We start from the raw sequence: 16,091 nt of genomic DNA on the forward strand, positions 1-16,091 counted from the left end.
GGTTAATAACTACCTGGTTTCTTTTGCCCAGGTTCCCAGCACCTCTCCACGCTACCCTTCGGTCCATCCTGACAGCCGGCACTGGACTGCTCTCACCTTTGCTGTATTACATGGGCACATATCTGTTGTGCAGGTAAGCTGCGGAGATCCTCCGGTCGGGAACCATTAAAGCAGACACTGAGGGACTGGCATGCAGCACTGAGCTGAGTGCTGGGCAGCACCCTCACTGTCAGGTGGCTCGAGTATCTGCCCACTCCCTTTTCTATGGAATTAATGCAGGGAGTAGCAGAATAGTATGGAATACCAGAAATCCTACCAGAACTTCAAGGGGAACTCTAAACTAATCACAGCAGGTAGTCAGTGGCTGCTGAATTTAATTTGCCTTCTGCTTAAAGGGAAAAAAAAGATGTAAGCAAATGGAGGTTGCATACAGTCATTGCTTGTTTGTATACATTTGTAAATAATTATAAAGATTAGATCCCACCTGGCAAATTGCCAGTACAGCCTTTGGTATTACAAAGGTTGGACAGCCTTAATTTACAGGTGTGGTAGGAGTGTGATTCTCCCAGGAGATGTAGCCAGGTATATCAAAGTTCCTGCTGGACTGCATACCCACAATGTTTGTTTCTCTTATTTTGTTTAAAACTTCTAAAGATTACAAAAGATCTCCTTCGGCAACCATTCCTTAAAGGGTAGATGATAGCTTTCTGGAATCTGTGTATGAAATCACCTTTGCAGTTAAGGCCTACCGTGTGGTCATTGCATGGAATAGTTGGCATCTCAAAAGAAACAAACCAGCCCATGGGCAGCTGTCATGCTCTACAAACAGGTTTAAAATAAAAATGTGAATGTACGTGCTGTTAGTGCCAAGGCCAGTGTCAACTGGGGATGGCTGAAGCTGTTCAGTTGTGACAGTGTTACACAATACAGCCATCTGGACTCCCACCCGCAGCGGAAGAACCTCCCCTGCAGGCAGGAGCCCAGCGCTCATCTTTGCTGCCAGGGGAGAGGGATGGCACCCATGGGGCTGCAGCGGGAAGCGGTGCTGTCTGGGTGCCCTGCTGCTGACTGCCCGCACTGCTCGGCCGTAAGAGATCTCACTGCCGTGTAGCCTTCTCCCCTGCATCTGGGAGATGCATAATTGCCCCTGTGAGTAGCTCGTTGTGTTCAGAGAAAGCCGGTTCTGTGTGTGGCAACTCACTGAGGCTGCCAGGGTCTCCTTATGCAGGCTCCACGGGGCCTGAGAGACCAAGGGGGATGTTTGGCCTCCAGGGCTAACTCCCTGAAGGTGTGTGCTGTTTCCTGCGCACAGCATGAAGCTAAATGATGGACTCCGTGTGCCCAAGAGAAGCTCTGATTGCAGAGTTCATTGGAGTTGGGAAATTACAATAGCAAATCCAGATTCATAAATGAGATTTGAAAACAGATATTCCTCGAGCTGCCAGATGAGATTTTTTTTTTCAGCATAAACTCTCAATTCAAAGTACAGTAAAACAACACAAAATAAGAAGTCTCTAAACTGACATTCAAGCAGAGGCTTTAGCTCTAGGCTGATTAAAGAAATGCATGAGAAACTTGCCTTGCAATCCACACTTTGCTTCAGCCTTTGAGACGTTCCTTTTGTGTGCATGCACTCTTCATTATGAATCTACTGGTTTTCTTTTCTAACACACAGCCTCTTCTGTTAAGTCTTCCTAAATTGTTCTTTTCTCAACTCCTTGTCTTTAATGTGCCTGTTGCAGCTGCTCTTGGATGCTGGTGCCCATGTTGAGGGCTCTGCTGTTAACAGTGGAGAAGACAACTATGCTGAGACCCCGCTCCAACTGGCTTCAGCAGCAGGTAAGTTATGCATAACCTCAGCACGCTCCATCTTCTGCTACCACAGGACCACAACCGACTGATGCATGGGTCAGGTATCTGTAAAACATGTTAGGATTCACTGCATTTTGAAGGTACTGTGGATACAGTAAAGATATCAAGTTCAGGATCCATGAGCTGGATACTAAAGAGCCAACACTTTTTTCATTTCTAAACCACTAGCAGAAACCCAGCCTGGCTTGGCAGTGACTAACAGCAGTCATCACGTGCAAGAGCTGATAGGCACTAAACGACTGTCCACTTTTGCCAGTAGTACCAACACCCATCTCCTGCCAGTGGCCTCCACAGTAAAGCTAAAACAACTCCTTTGCATAGGGCACTGTCAAGAAACATAAAACAGCTACTGTCTAGCCTAGGCATGTCTTGGAACTAAATAACTTCCAGATGCAAAAATTAACAAGTTTAAATTCAGCCTAGGGAAAGAATAGCTTTTATATAAATTTGTTTTATTAATTTATTAAACAAATGTAAAATTCTGCATTTCTTCTACTTTGCTGTCATAACAGAAGTTTAGCATTTTATGAACAAGCCTGTGCTAGCCTAAAAGTACCTGTTGTTTTTCAACACTTCTAGCCATTTTTAATTTTTTTTTTTCTGCTTCATTTTAATGTCTTCATGAAGATGAGTCTCTGCTTTACTCTGCTCCAAGTTTTACTGAAGGGATAAAAAAAAATGGCCTCTTCCCTTCCCAGTGACAGATACACATTGTGCTAGGTCTCTTGCCACCACTCACTACTATAACTAATGAAAACGGTGGAAAAGAGGCCCAGCTGAATGTGAACTGCACCAATACACTTGTCTGCAAGGTGATTTTATAGAAGCTGTGGTCAGCAAGAGCAGCATACAGCAGCTCCCTTCTGACCTTCTCTGTTAACCTCACCCACCAGCAGCTGAACAGCTGAGACTCTGCTTGTGTGTACTGGAAGTGCCAGACCAATTTCTCTTTCTACCTGTAGCTAGTTGTGCACTCTTACATAGTTTGGCTGCTTTGTGACTCTGTTCCTCCCTCTCAGAGATGCTATGAAGCCTAGCGCATGCTTTCAGGATGCTCTGAAAGCGCTAGTTGTCAGCACAAAAGCTGCTAGTACAGCCTGCCTGCTAACAGTCCTATGTTATGCTTTCAAAGGGGTAACAGGCACAGAGTCACCACTGTATTTGTGTCAATTGTTTCCTAGGGAACTACGAGTTGGTCAGCTTATTACTAAGCAGGGGTGCTGATCCCCTCCTGAGCATGCTGGAAGTCAACAGTATGTCTTCATCACTTCACGAAGATATGAATTGTTTCAGTCATTCAGCTGCGCATGGGCACAGGTAAAGCTCCATTTGTGTTCAGAAGAGTGGTTTTGCCTAAGGCTAACGCACTGTAGGTATTCCTATGTGACTTTGTATTGGGTGTCTTATACACAAATCCCTGGGTGTGCAGCTCAGAAGATGGTATTAAGGCTCTGCTGATAGCAACCATTTTTTTTCTAGGGCAGCTCAGTATCTCAGGTTACTCTGATTCTGATGTAGATAGTGCTGGTTGTGAGCATTTGGGGGAACTGAATGAATCTTTAAACCAGTAGATGCTTTCTGTTACATCCCTTTGAGGAAAAAAATTATGCAAGATTTTCATTATTCAGTAACGGTTAACTTTGAAAAAAGGAATTATATCTTAGTCAAAAGCACAAAATGCAAAAGAAAGGTTTTTGTTTGCTTTTTCACTCATTTGCTGGACTACCTCCGTGGCACTGAGGGCTAACGGAGCTGGTTCTAGGCTATACGTGAGTTCCACTTATGGGCTGGTTATAGAAATAGCAGTTCACACGCTAACACAGACCCTACTCACATCAAGGAGGTGGGAAAAATAAACTGCTATAGATTTCAGTTGGCTGCATCTCTGGTTTCTGGATAACCAACCAAGAGATCAGTCATTTAAAACACAGAAAAACTAGACTGGGCTTTCAACCCCTGCTTTACAGGGTGGTTGGTTAGAAATAAGACATTACTTACAAACTCATCGAGAAATCCTTTTGTTCCCGGAAAAAATGTCAGCACAATGAGCCAATTAAAACAGGCCCAAACCACCCATGTAGCTGGGGTACGTGATATCCAGAGGGTCTCGCAGCATTACAGCCTGCCTTTCTTGCAACAGGATAAATAGCAGCTATCTTGCTTGTGCATAGATGTGCTTTACAGTAGTGCCAAAACTGCACCTCCAGGTACAGCACACATCTGGCTACACTAGCAAAAACATCCCCAGTTCAAATGAGGCCCAAACTCAGCGGAGCTGGAACAGCCTAATGCTGTTATTTACAGTGGAGAACAACACAAACACCGCTCTGTTCCCAGCTCTGTTCCGCTCCCACAATCTGCTGTGACTTCCAACCACGCAAACTGAAAGCCAAGGCTTATTCTCCTGTCAGGTAGGGGAAGGTGATGTAAAGCACAAAATTACCCAGTTTTAGCCCTACGGAGTAACGTGGGTGCAAAGAGAGCACCAGCTAGCGGCAATTCAGTGTCACAGCCGAGTATTTCGGGTGGACTCCCTGGGATGGGGAATGTCTGTTGCAGATGGCTCCAGCTGTCTGCAGGGAGACCAATGATGCAAGCTTTCTAAAGTGACTGTTTGGACACAAGAAAGCCTCCTTCTCGCAACTGCTGTGTGAAATTCCAAACCAGAAAATTCTCCCTGGATTTAGCGATGCAGAACTATCATTTTTTATGGTTTCTATTTACTGATACAGGAAACAAGTATGACCAAAACAACAGTGCTTGAAGATGGTAATTTGGGGAAACAGCAAGGGTTCTAACTGACGGTCTTTGGTAATTCTTACTTCAGACCTTAAGATGTGACCCCACTTAGAGCTGGCAGAAGGAAGTGCACTTCTTCTATACGTGTTCCAAAGTATAGACTGCAATAAAAATCAGTTTGCCCCCAACGATCTGAAACATGCCCTGTTTCTGCTAAGGTACAAGAGCATATTGCATTCTTTTGTCCTTGCTTCCAGGGCATCAATTTCTAGCTGGAGGGGTGAAGAAGGATAAGCACCTTAAAGCATCTCCGTATCTGCCAGATGTCTGTCAAACCCTGACTCTTTGGGAAGGAAATTATTTGCTAAGCTAGACCTCTAAACTTAAATCACCACAGTCCCGCCTGAATTATTGCCATTTCATTTATCCATAAATGATACATCTTTTTCTTCCTCAGGAACGTTCTGCGCAAGCTCCTGACCCAGCCCCAGCAACTGAAGGGAGATGTCCTCTCACTGGAGGAGATTTTAGCTGAGGGAGTGGAGAGTGACACCTCCAGCCAGGGCAGCTCCAACGAGGGACAAGTCAGGCTATGCAAAACCAGAATGAAGGCCCTGCAGGAGGCCATGTACTACAGTGCTGAGCACGGCTACGTAGACATCACCATGGAGCTCAGGGCGCTTGGTAAGGGGTTTTCTTTATTATTATTATTTTTTTTAAGTGTCATTCTCACATTTAGGGAATGAAAAGCTTTTTCCTTTGTCCATTTCATTTAGAGTCTGTAACCCCGACTGCAGAGCTACCCTAAGTTTATGGGAAACAGCTATACGTAATTTAAATTTTAAAAGCGTTTTGTCTGTCACTTTTGGCTGGGCCCTCAGTTTCCAATAACCAAAAGCAAGAGGCACATCTCTTCACCAGGTAGTCTGTGTTAGAGAGGCCAGTCTTAAAAACGAAGATAACATCAGAGATTAAGTGGTTTACGGTGGAAGAGCAGATTTGATCTAAAGGTAGGAAAGAGAAGCTTTGAAGTTCGTGTGTCTAGACTGTTACAGGCAACTAGGAGAAGTGACCTTGCACTTTGTGTAGGGTTAGGTATTCATACTAGTTCCGTTCAAATTGACTTGTGGCTCTGACTGCTGATGAAGCTGAATACACAACAGGGAGTCTCTGGCCCTTAACAATCAGCAGCAAGTTCTAGCTCGTGGTCCTGGTACCAGTCCTCTGCTGTTGTAGACAAGTCACTTAACCTGTCAGTGACCCAGCTCAGTCACCTTTAATGCATCTACTGTAAAGAAATATGTAAAGATCCACTTCAGTGCTGCTAGGCGCTAGTATCTACTAACAGAGGTGTCTACTCACTTATTTCTGCATTCATCATCTTTCTTTTCGTTATGGCTGCAGGAGTCCCATGGAAGCTCCACGTGTGGATCGAGTCCCTACGGACAACCTTCTACCAGTCTCGCTACTCTGTTGTACAGACCCTCTTACGGGAATTTGTCACCATTAAAGAAGAAGACTACAATGAAGAACTGGTTAATGAAGGGTTGCAGCTCATGTTTGATATCCTCAAAACCAGCAAAGTAATCATAACTTTGGTAACAGTATCAAAACCAAGTGGTCCAGCCACGTCTTTTGCTATTGTATAAGCCAGGGCACACCAAAAACAAGTGAATGCGTGTGCAAAGTCCCCGTGAGCTATGGTATGATGTCCCTGACAGCATCCATCTAAATTCACATACAGCCCAGTGAGAGAGAATCATGAAAGCAGTCCTCAGAATATAGATATTAATTTCAATAGAAGTGAACCCTATTCTGTTCAAGTCTAGTTCAGCAACTGGTTTTTGAAACAATGTGACTATAACAAGAATCATTATCAATGCAGTACTGGACAAGTCAGGTTATTTCAATAGTATCTTCTAGGAGCTTTCTGAACAATGCTTTTGTTCAGCAACATTTTCCTTCTACTTTTCTCTCTTATTTAAAGGTTGCCTAGGACTGTTTTTTCATTGCTTTTCAAGGCATACATTGGATGTATTTATCCATAGTCTGTAGTTTAGCTGTCCCGTGTTCCAGATAAGTTCATCCTGTTTCTACCATGTTCTTTTCCAAGAGGCTGTTGCCCTTTGTGTTACAAGAAGGGGGGTGCCTGCTTTCTGACTGCAAAGGACACGTTAGAAATGCACAGAGGGGGGGTGCTGAGGGGTTTAAACTGCCCTGACGTCTCCATAATTGGTCATTACAACATACATTGTAACTATTCTTTAAATTAAAAGCAAGAGGTATAACTGGCTAATGAAAAACAATTGCAAACTAGGAACCAGAACTCAGTATCTGACAATGAACTGGTACCATAAATCAAATGTTGCTGAGAACGTGCTTCTGGGCTTATCTGTTACAGAGCACTGGAAAGACGAGCTTTTCCTGACAGGGCCTCTTCTTCTCAACAGTGGGTTGGCCTGTAAACTGTTACTGCAGGGTCTGTCAGAGCATACTTGTGTTAGATTGTGCTAGTCCCTCTGTTTTGAGGTTGTTCTTGTTAGGTACTGTTGTTATAAACCTCAAGTGAACTGTTACAGTATGTTTGAAACCTGCTCAGTACAAAGTGCCAATTGATGATACCTGTTCTATCCTCCTTACAGAACGATTCCATCAATCAGCAGCTTGCGTCCATCTTCACCCATTGCTATGGTAGCAGTCCTATACCCAGTATTCCTGAAATCCGAAAGACACTGCCAGCTCGCCTTGGTAAGATGCTCACCTAAACAGCAAAGCTTTTGTGATTTTTTTTTTTTGAAAGCATCCATAATTTCAAAAACTAATCACCCTCATTTTCTTTTCTTACCTTAACAGATCCTCACTTTCTCAACAATAAAGAAATGTCTGATGTAACTTTCTTAGTAGAAGGAAAGCTGTTTTATGCACACAAAGTCCTGCTGGTTACCGCATCTAACAGGTGAGTCACTTTCCACAGCTCAGTACATTTTGGTAGAGGAAGGTTTGGCCCTTTACTCCCTTATTTGTGTGACTAGCTCTGAATCACACACTGTAGCAAAGCAGCTGCTAACGCAAGGGACTACGTACAGACTGTAATTCTGGTCTGCAGGATCAAGCCAAACCATCTTTGCTAATCTTAAGAGCAGAGAGTACAGATGAGTTTTTCGAGCCACTCTTAGTATCTGTTAAAGATACTCAGGGCTTTATTGACATAAACTGACCAGCAATTGTCCCTAAAAACCTGGGCAGTAGCTGGAGCGCACATACCCAGCTATTCAATGCCTTTTCCATTCCCCTGGTCAGTTTGCTAGCTAGAGCTGTAATTGCTCCCCGCTTCATGGAGGTTTCACCCCTGACCTGGTACATGTGTAGTTATTTACTTTCTTTCTCTGTTACTGGTAAAGTAACTGTGTTTTCAACAATTATAACATGGGATTGAAACAGACCCAGGCAATTTCCAGGTTAATTTGCCCCTGAAGTTCCAAAGTAATTGTCATTAGATGGAAAGAAAGGTTTCAGTTGTCAGTTTACAAACAATAACAGAGAAGGATCTTTATTTTCACCTTACTTAGGGTTTTGGCAATAGGCAATGAGTTTGCAAAGTACTAATACAGAATTCTGTTAAAACTATTCTCAGGTTTAAGACCCTAATGACCAATAAAACGGAACATGACAGCCATGGTAGCAAGACTGTTGAAATTAGCGATATGAAATACAACATTTTCAAGGTATGTAGCTTACCCTGCCTTTTCTTTACTCTTCATCTTCTTACTTAATTTGAAGCTGAGAGGACCAAGGCTTAATATCAGAGGTAATTTACAGCTAGAGATGGGTTTAATTTCTACCTGCCTGTATTTCAGGAGTCTTCTGATCTCTGTCAAAGCTTTTCAGCTAGGACCAACCTTCCACCCTATGTCTTTTTATCATCTTACTAGGCAATTGACTCTTACATAAAGCAAGAGAAGCAAATCTTCTACTTAATTTTGTACTTTTAAGATGTTCCCAGGCGCAACTTCACACTCTGTTAACCAAGAAGTAAACTTACTTAAACAGGTGGACTGCCAGGCTTCATACTAATTCAAGTCAGATTATCAGAAGTCAGTGGTGTCCCTTTCAAGAAAGGCTCAAGATTGAGAATTTCACTTTGCTTTTGACATTTCTGTATTTAACAGACCTAAGGAAGTTTCATTCATGATGAAGAGATGGTAGGTTACTTAGCGCCCACCCAGGGAAAAAAACAAGTTTGTGAAACATGACAGTTAAGTTATTCCAGCTTTCCAGGTCTGCGTTTCAAATTTGGAAGAAAGGTACAGAACGGGGAAATCCACAGTGCAGAACAGGTTGTGTAACTGTTTCACTGTAGGGCTGAGGATTTTCCTTTTTCTCTGTGATGCGTACAAAGCTCTTGGTCAGCAGTAGTGGCATCTCAGATAGAGGGAATAGAAGTGGTCTGGTAGAGTATCTTTGTCATACTTGGAAGGGGGCTATGCAAGTTTTGTGTTGGATGAGACACCCCCAAACTCTGCAGCTCAGGCCATGACAAAAAGAAAGAAAATATAACTAAACAAGCCTCCTTAATTTTTTTTTATATCAAAAGGTTTTTGAAGATAAACTTTTGCTTCACTGGACAGTACAACAAATTAGAAAAGTAAAACAATGGAATACTTCATGGAGTTAGACAATTTGATGGTAAATAAAAGCAGGCAAGTTAAGGAGGTTATGGCATTCTACAGCAACCTCAGTTACGGCACACAGAGAAGGAGACAGTGAACAGAGCCACTGGAGACCTAGGTTCTGCTGGAAAGCAGCTTTCCTTCCCTGTACTTCCGTTACGCAAGTAAGAAAGTTTTAGAAGTACAAGCTTAATTTTGTTACCACTGCTGGTACAAGCGCACAGCATGCAGTCTCCATACCTGTTCTCCACTATACCCAGGACACTGGAGTGGTTCCACTTTCCAATACCAAATCAAGCCGTTCCCCAGATAAGACAGTACTGGTTTAGCTGGGGGTGCGCACATGTAGATCAAAGAGCCAAAACTGACTCTCGCTCTCCCTGCAAACAATTAGTCTTTCTCCTCTGGCCCTGATGGGGAGAGGGGGAGGCCTGGAAGCTGATTACAAGCACAGCAGGGGAGGCAAGTGGCTGGGAGGTCCCTGACACACATGCTCATGGCATGGCAGTCTGAGTGCTCCAGCTAGCTGGCAGCTCTGCGTGTGACCAGCCTGCAAGGCTTTACAAGCCAGGATCCAAAGAACGTTTTTGCAAGGACGTTCATGTTGCTCAGAGACACACTGTCACCCTCTCAGCCTAAAATCCTCACCAGGGCCCTTTCCAAAGACCAAGGAAGAAAAGGGTATTAGAAAGCAGCAGAGATTTGCAACACTAGAAAAAAGCCCAAAGTGGAGGCAAGAGCCAGCAAACCATGCGATTCCTGTCTGCGCAGGAAGGGGAGTGCAGTCATTCACAGCCCCTTGTGACTCCAGCGATAAATGCCTCACGCCTGGCCTTCTTCCCATTTCAGATGCTGATGCAGTATTTATACTATGGAGGAACAGAATCTATGGAAATTCCCACCACTGATATCTTAGAGGTGAGTGTTTTCTTCTCAGTCTTGCTAAGTGCACTGGAGCGTAAATGGTTTGAAAGGAAAAATCTGGGAGCTAACAACACTCTTTCAATCCAGGAGTATACTTAACACTTTAAAAAGAGTTCAAAGTTCCAAAACACAGTTGCTTGGAACTAAAAATTACTGATTATATTATGTCCATGATATGTTTGGGAAAAAAAAAAAAAAAAACAAAAAAAAAAACACATCACTTACAGTGCTTTTGGTACTCAGAGCTGGGTGGAAGCTTCTGTTGTATGTCCTCTCTGTTCTGGGAGAAGGGAGTCATAAGGTGGTGCAGTATTTTTGCGGGGGGCACAGAGAAAGTGCAGCTGATCTGACAGCCCTGGTGCCCACAGCAGACCAAACACCAAGAGGCTAGAGATCACAGACAGACAACTGATTTCAAGCTGCACTTCTGCACAGCTGACAATGGTACAGCAAAGACTAGGCTAGGAGCACCTTTGCATTACAGATAAATCCCCTTGCAGTACTGCTGTTCAGTCAGAAGCAGTCTGGTGGGATTAAAGCTTGCCGCTAAAGACTACGCATAACTTTTGTTTGTTTGTTTTTGTTTTCTTTTGAGGAAAGCATGCTTTTAGCAGTCTAGGTCTCATATGTTATAGGGACAAAAAGTAGCACAGATGCACTCCTGCAGGAGAAGCACGCCTTTGCTCAGAGTGGAGTTCTGCCCATTGCTTTAGCTGGCCTTTCTGCTCCTTCACAAGGACTTAGCTGTTGAACCAGGGAGTCACAGACCACTCAGAGAGGAAATCATCAGTTCTGTCTGCCTTCCCTAAACCTTTCAAGGCTCATGATCTCAAATAGCTTCTCTCTTGTCCTAATAGCTGCTGTCGGCTGCCAGCCTGTTTCAACTGGATGGCCTCCAGAGACACTGTGAAATCCTCTGTGCCCAGACGATCAGCATGGAGAACTCTGTTAACATCTATAAATATGCAAAGGTATGTGCCAAACTGTCTCATTTAAGAATCACAATGAAGCAGCATGCATGCTTCTGCAGTCTTGTTTTGGTAACCAAACACAATGGGCGTAGAGCGCATCCCTGCTATGCTGGTAACTCTGCCCTAACCACAGCAAGGAGTGAGATGATCTACTAGGTTCCAGCCTCTGAAGTCCTACACAGCACCAGTACGTTCTTCTGTCTAAAGCAGTCACGCATTAAATTGATGAGAGAACCCTACAGAGCAGCTAGAGAGGTCTTAGCTGGCTGACACAGCATCATCATCATCCAGCGAACCCCAAGAGACTGAAATCCTCAGAGCAGTAGGGGCGCTTGATCACAGTACAGCAATTAAGTAGCAAACCCTTTCCCAGCACTCCTACTGCTAAAGCATAAATTTTACAGCTCCAGAACTAACAGCAGCTGTGTTCTGACACAGATATTCACCTCTACATCAAATAACCTAACCCAAATTATTAATAAAAACTTAAAGGAAATAGTCTGCCATTCCTGGAAGTTTGATAGATGCAGGGTCACATGCCTTAAAACGTGAGCAGAAAGATGACCTCATAGCAATGTGCATATTTACTCTGCACGTAGTGGTGCACTGATCTTTTTTGATTCCTGACTCTCACGCTGGGCCATGTTTTCTGGGGAACTCAGGCTGGTCTGTTTGAGGACCTAAAACATAACTGTATGCAATAGGTGGAAAGGAGCATTCTCACCTGGTCCTCAGTACTTTTCATTAAATTACTATTTGCACAAAGCTCCCAGAACCTGTGTGTGCGCACAGCACTCCTAAATACTGAACCTAAGTTTCGTCTTTCTCCTATTACTGAGCTTCCCCCAGTGGTTCTGAAGCAAAGGGAACCGGATCACTGCCAAATCCCCCCCAGCATGTTTACCCCCCCTCTTCTGCATTCAGCTCCTTTTTGTAGCAGTCAGACTCGCATCCTAGGAGCCATATTCTGTTGCCGTGAGTTGTGTGCGCCATCTGGCAGTACATAATTTTATGTTGCAGCACAAGCTCCCTGCCTGCACAGCAAAACAGGTATCTTGGCCACTTCATCAGCCAGCTGCTCTGTTCCTTTAAGAGGAAGAGACTGGACTGCAGGCGAGCAGCTCTGCCAACAGCAGGCCATCAGGGGAAGAAATTAAAAAAGCTTGAATGCCTCTGTGCTCACACCTGTGCCTGCAAAAAGCATCAAAAGAAATTACCAGCCATCACCAGTGCTACCCTCGTGCTTTTCCACAGTTATTACTGTCCTTTTTCTGTCTGAGGCCCAGGCATGTCCTTTAGGTCGGTGCCAGACAGAAAAGCTAATTGATGTTACTCTCTTCTGCAGATTCACAACGCACCTGAGCTAGCCTCTTTTTGTGAAGGCTTCTTCCTCAAACACATGAGCTCTCTTCTAGAACAGGACTCATTCAAACAGCTGATCTACAGCAGGAACAGCAAAGTGCAAGGCTTGGACCCTTTGCGGGACTTGCAGACAGCCCTGGCTGGCCGCCTGCACTCAGTGTACGTCACCTCGAGGGTGTGAGGCAAGAACAAGGCAGTGGCAGAAGCATTGGTTCAAACCACACTGGGGTGCACCATCAGGCAAAGCCGTGGCTTTCCTGTTTGCCTTCTGGAGTCATCAGTTCTTGCTGGAAGTCCCCTACAACAGATATCCCGCCGGCAAGGGTACTGCACCTCGTCCCACTGACGGTGGGGAGCTGGCTTCTCTGTGCTACTACTGTCGGAGAAACACTGTCACAGTGTGAACAAGAACGGAGGATGCAAGCGAAGACCCGAACCGAAGAGATCAACACTGCCATTCACACAAAGCACAACGTGGGGCTGTAGAGAAGTGAGGCAATTTACCTAGAGCTAACACCTAATATGTAGTCTTAAGTGTCTGTCTGCACACCATAATGGCCACCTAGTTCATACGCGTAGATGTTTTACTTGTAAAAAGGCTGCATAGAAGGAGTGTGCTGATCCTATGGACCACTGCCCATTCAACATGTCATCCGTCTGAACACAGAAGCTGGTGTACACAGACTACTTCACTGCAGTAATAAACACCAGTTTCCACTCATGGCAAGAGACTCCAGCATAAATTTTCCCCTAAACTGTTTGCACCTTGAGAGAGAGATCTTGTAGATGTATGAGGCTGCGTAGAAACTAATACTAACTCTGGAATTACTCACTCTTTATGCCTAGTATGAAGAACTGAGCTGGGGCAGGGTGGGGAAAAAACTTTATTTTTTTTTAATATGGTTTCACTGTGCTAGTTGTTTTATCTGGATCCACTTTGAGGAAAGAAAAATACTGCCTACCCTTTCACTATAAAGGTTTGATAGTCCAAGTCACTTTTACCTTAAAAAAAAAAAAAGAAAAAAAGATTGTGAACATTATCTGTGAGACCTGACATCTTAAGAGATGCTTGCTAAAAGACTCAGGTGTAGTAGGAGCTATCGCTATGCTGAAAAACTGTCCAATCGCATAAAAAGCAATAAAAGTCTCCCTAAGACCATGATAAACATACCAGCTTGCTACTTTGTTCGCTCTGGAGCTAGTTGGGAGCACAAGCCCTGACCTCTAGTCTCTCTCCATGCAGTGATGTTTCTACAGATAGACTACCTCGGGGGAGACTGTGCATACAGCCACCTGCTGCCTAGAGGTAGGCTGCAGCACCAAAACAAGATGCCTCAACTTGAACACTCAAGATTCACATTGTTCCTTTGCTCGCAGCAGACATGTTTCTGCTCAATAAGGACTCTTTCTAGGCCTTCTCCTAGCTGACTTAGAGAACTAAAAGCAGACAGTTCAAGATACAGTTTTGTCTGAGGCAACTTATTTTTTTTTCCTTTTCTTAAAAAACCCCAACCTTAGGAAGCTAGTTAGTTTATACATTTACCACACACCTTGCTCTCACTGATAGCTTTAAAAACAGTCAGCCATTCCCATCAATCTTTGTAAGCACCCCCCCCAAAAGCATGTGCTGAAATGCCTTCATTGGTTACACATGGGTAAAGGAGAAGAGGAAGCAAGTTTTCACTTAGGAAACTACTGCTTCTTAGGAATTCAACCATTGGTATTGTAACTAAACACACTGGAAGAAGTAGGCTCAGCTGGGCACAATCTTCAAGGCAAGGCATAGAGCTGGTTTAAGTAGATGAAGGGAAGAAAAATGAACTACAGAGTCCCCCAACAAAGTCATCAAAACGTGACATCGCTGCTTTGCGTCAGAGGCAAACTGCATGCAAAGCAAAGAATGACTCCTCTAGGATCAGTAATCTGACAGACACGTTGGTCAGAGCACACTCCAATGTGTGTTTTAGGTACGTATCCACTTTTGAAGATCACCAGCTTCAATAACCCTATTTATTATCAGAAAGCCATAGAGATGTTTCAGGATTATCACTGGTCTGCCTGAGAAATACCACAAAAGGCTCTATTATCTTGGAAGGTATTTTCAAGTAGCTGCTCCAGCTATCTGTACAAAAATGTAGGTCCTCCTTTGTTGCTGTAATATTACAATGCTTTGTTAATTGTACATTAATGTTGTCATTTATGTAAATGTACCAGGATTTTATTAACAATGTAATTTTAAAAAACATAGCTGCTGTTATTTATTCCGCTTCTCTAACAATGAGAAAACCACATTTAAAAACTTCTGTGGAAAAGGTACTTGCAGTTTTACCATCCTATATTGCTTTGGTATATGTACCTCATATTATGCTTTAAAGCAAGGGATAAAGAGGCATTTATTTCCCTTTCCTGGACTCAAGCATTTTTTGAAGTAATAAGCTTAACTTACTACACTTCAGCTATGGAAAACACAAGTTTACCTGGCTTTCACCAAAAAGCAGCAGAGAAAAACCCCAATTCTAGGATTCTTCTCCTATTCAGCACAGACACGGTAAGGCTAAGATGACTGTTAGTTAGCATGGAGGTATCCACACAGTCCTCAGAACAAACACCTAAGACTCAGTCCCTTGCTCATGCAGACGCCCTCTCTAGCACTTCCTGTTTGTCCACCACAGACCTGAGAGGGCTGAAATGGCAGTGGCTGGAGCACCCTGTCTGCTGCTTCGCAAAGGGTGTTTAAGAGCACGCTGGCAACCACACGCAGTCAGGCGTGCAACGTCATAGGAAGCCCTTCTGAACTCGTGGTGACCATCGCACACCCGAGGCACACAGCTCTCCCAAGAGGAGGGTACGGAGGCAGCCACAGCTGCATGTGTTTCACCCCTATCCTTAGTTAATAAAGCCAGTGACTTAAGTAATGCCAGGACATCGGAAAACTGAACAGAAAACTGCTAGACCCATTTATGGTCTCGTCTCTTCCTTGTTACCGTGCTTATCAGAAAGAGTGGCCCGCTCAAATCAGGCTGTAAAGAGCAAGGGCATTTACTTATCTATGAGGTCAGACATAGACGTTTCTTTTTGCTGACAGGGCAAGAATTTGACCCAGAAATAACTACGTATTTTTTTTCCCCTCTTAAGTTTACCCCATAAATCTTGCAGACCCCTACAGAGTTTGGGAATAATGCCTGAACTGTAACTCTGGATTTAGTGCTTCTCTACAGGAGGACTCAAATACTTGTTTTCTTAGGATGCTAATTCTGACGATTTCAGAGGAAGCCATTAATACAGCCAGAACCTGTACCTGGCTGCTCAGAGTCTATTCATGGTTGTTTCTTTCCTTCACTTTCCCACCATACATGGGAACAAAGGGAACTGTGCGGCATACCTCCCTGGTGCAGCGAGACTTGAAACCAAGCTCTACAATAAATTAGCTTCATGAGCACTTCTTAGCATTTGATTTACATGACCTGAAAGAAGTCTGCTGGGACTGATACATGAGGGGTGCTTTCCTCTTGTGTTGTACCATTACACCAGCATGCTTGGAAACCAACCAGTA

The 16,091-nt window shown here is 43.9% G+C and overlaps 2 protein-coding genes across 2 annotated transcripts in view; one reads left to right on the forward strand and one right to left on the reverse strand.

Annotated features, from left to right (window-relative positions):
* Positions 1-14,934, forward strand: part of ABTB2 (ankyrin repeat and BTB domain containing 2) — a 141,498-nt gene extending 126,564 nt beyond the window's left edge. Inside the window, exons 7-17 of the mRNA XM_035552048.2 lie at positions 32-133; positions 1,743-1,839; positions 3,054-3,189; positions 5,069-5,295; positions 6,016-6,194; positions 7,254-7,359; positions 7,465-7,567; positions 8,246-8,336; positions 10,131-10,199; positions 11,063-11,176; positions 12,522-14,934. Of these exons, the coding sequence (XP_035407941.1) occupies positions 32-133; positions 1,743-1,839; positions 3,054-3,189; positions 5,069-5,295; positions 6,016-6,194; positions 7,254-7,359; positions 7,465-7,567; positions 8,246-8,336; positions 10,131-10,199; positions 11,063-11,176; positions 12,522-12,719 (1,422 nt within the window). The 3' untranslated portion in view covers positions 12,720-14,934. The remainder of the gene's footprint in view (positions 1-31; positions 134-1,742; positions 1,840-3,053; positions 3,190-5,068; positions 5,296-6,015; positions 6,195-7,253; positions 7,360-7,464; positions 7,568-8,245; positions 8,337-10,130; positions 10,200-11,062; positions 11,177-12,521) is intronic.
* Positions 1,580-16,091, reverse strand: part of NAT10 (N-acetyltransferase 10) — a 43,377-nt gene continuing 28,865 nt past the window's right edge. The window contains exon 27 of the mRNA XM_035552047.2: positions 1,580-1,917. Within this exon, the coding sequence (XP_035407940.1) occupies positions 1,857-1,917 (61 nt within the window). The 3' untranslated portion in view covers positions 1,580-1,856. The remainder of the gene's footprint in view (positions 1,918-16,091) is intronic.

The sequence above is a fragment of the Cygnus atratus genome, chromosome 5 (genome assembly GCF_013377495.2).
Source record: "Cygnus atratus isolate AKBS03 ecotype Queensland, Australia chromosome 5, CAtr_DNAZoo_HiC_assembly, whole genome shotgun sequence".
Classification (NCBI taxonomy): Eukaryota; Metazoa; Chordata; class Aves; order Anseriformes; family Anatidae; genus Cygnus; species Cygnus atratus.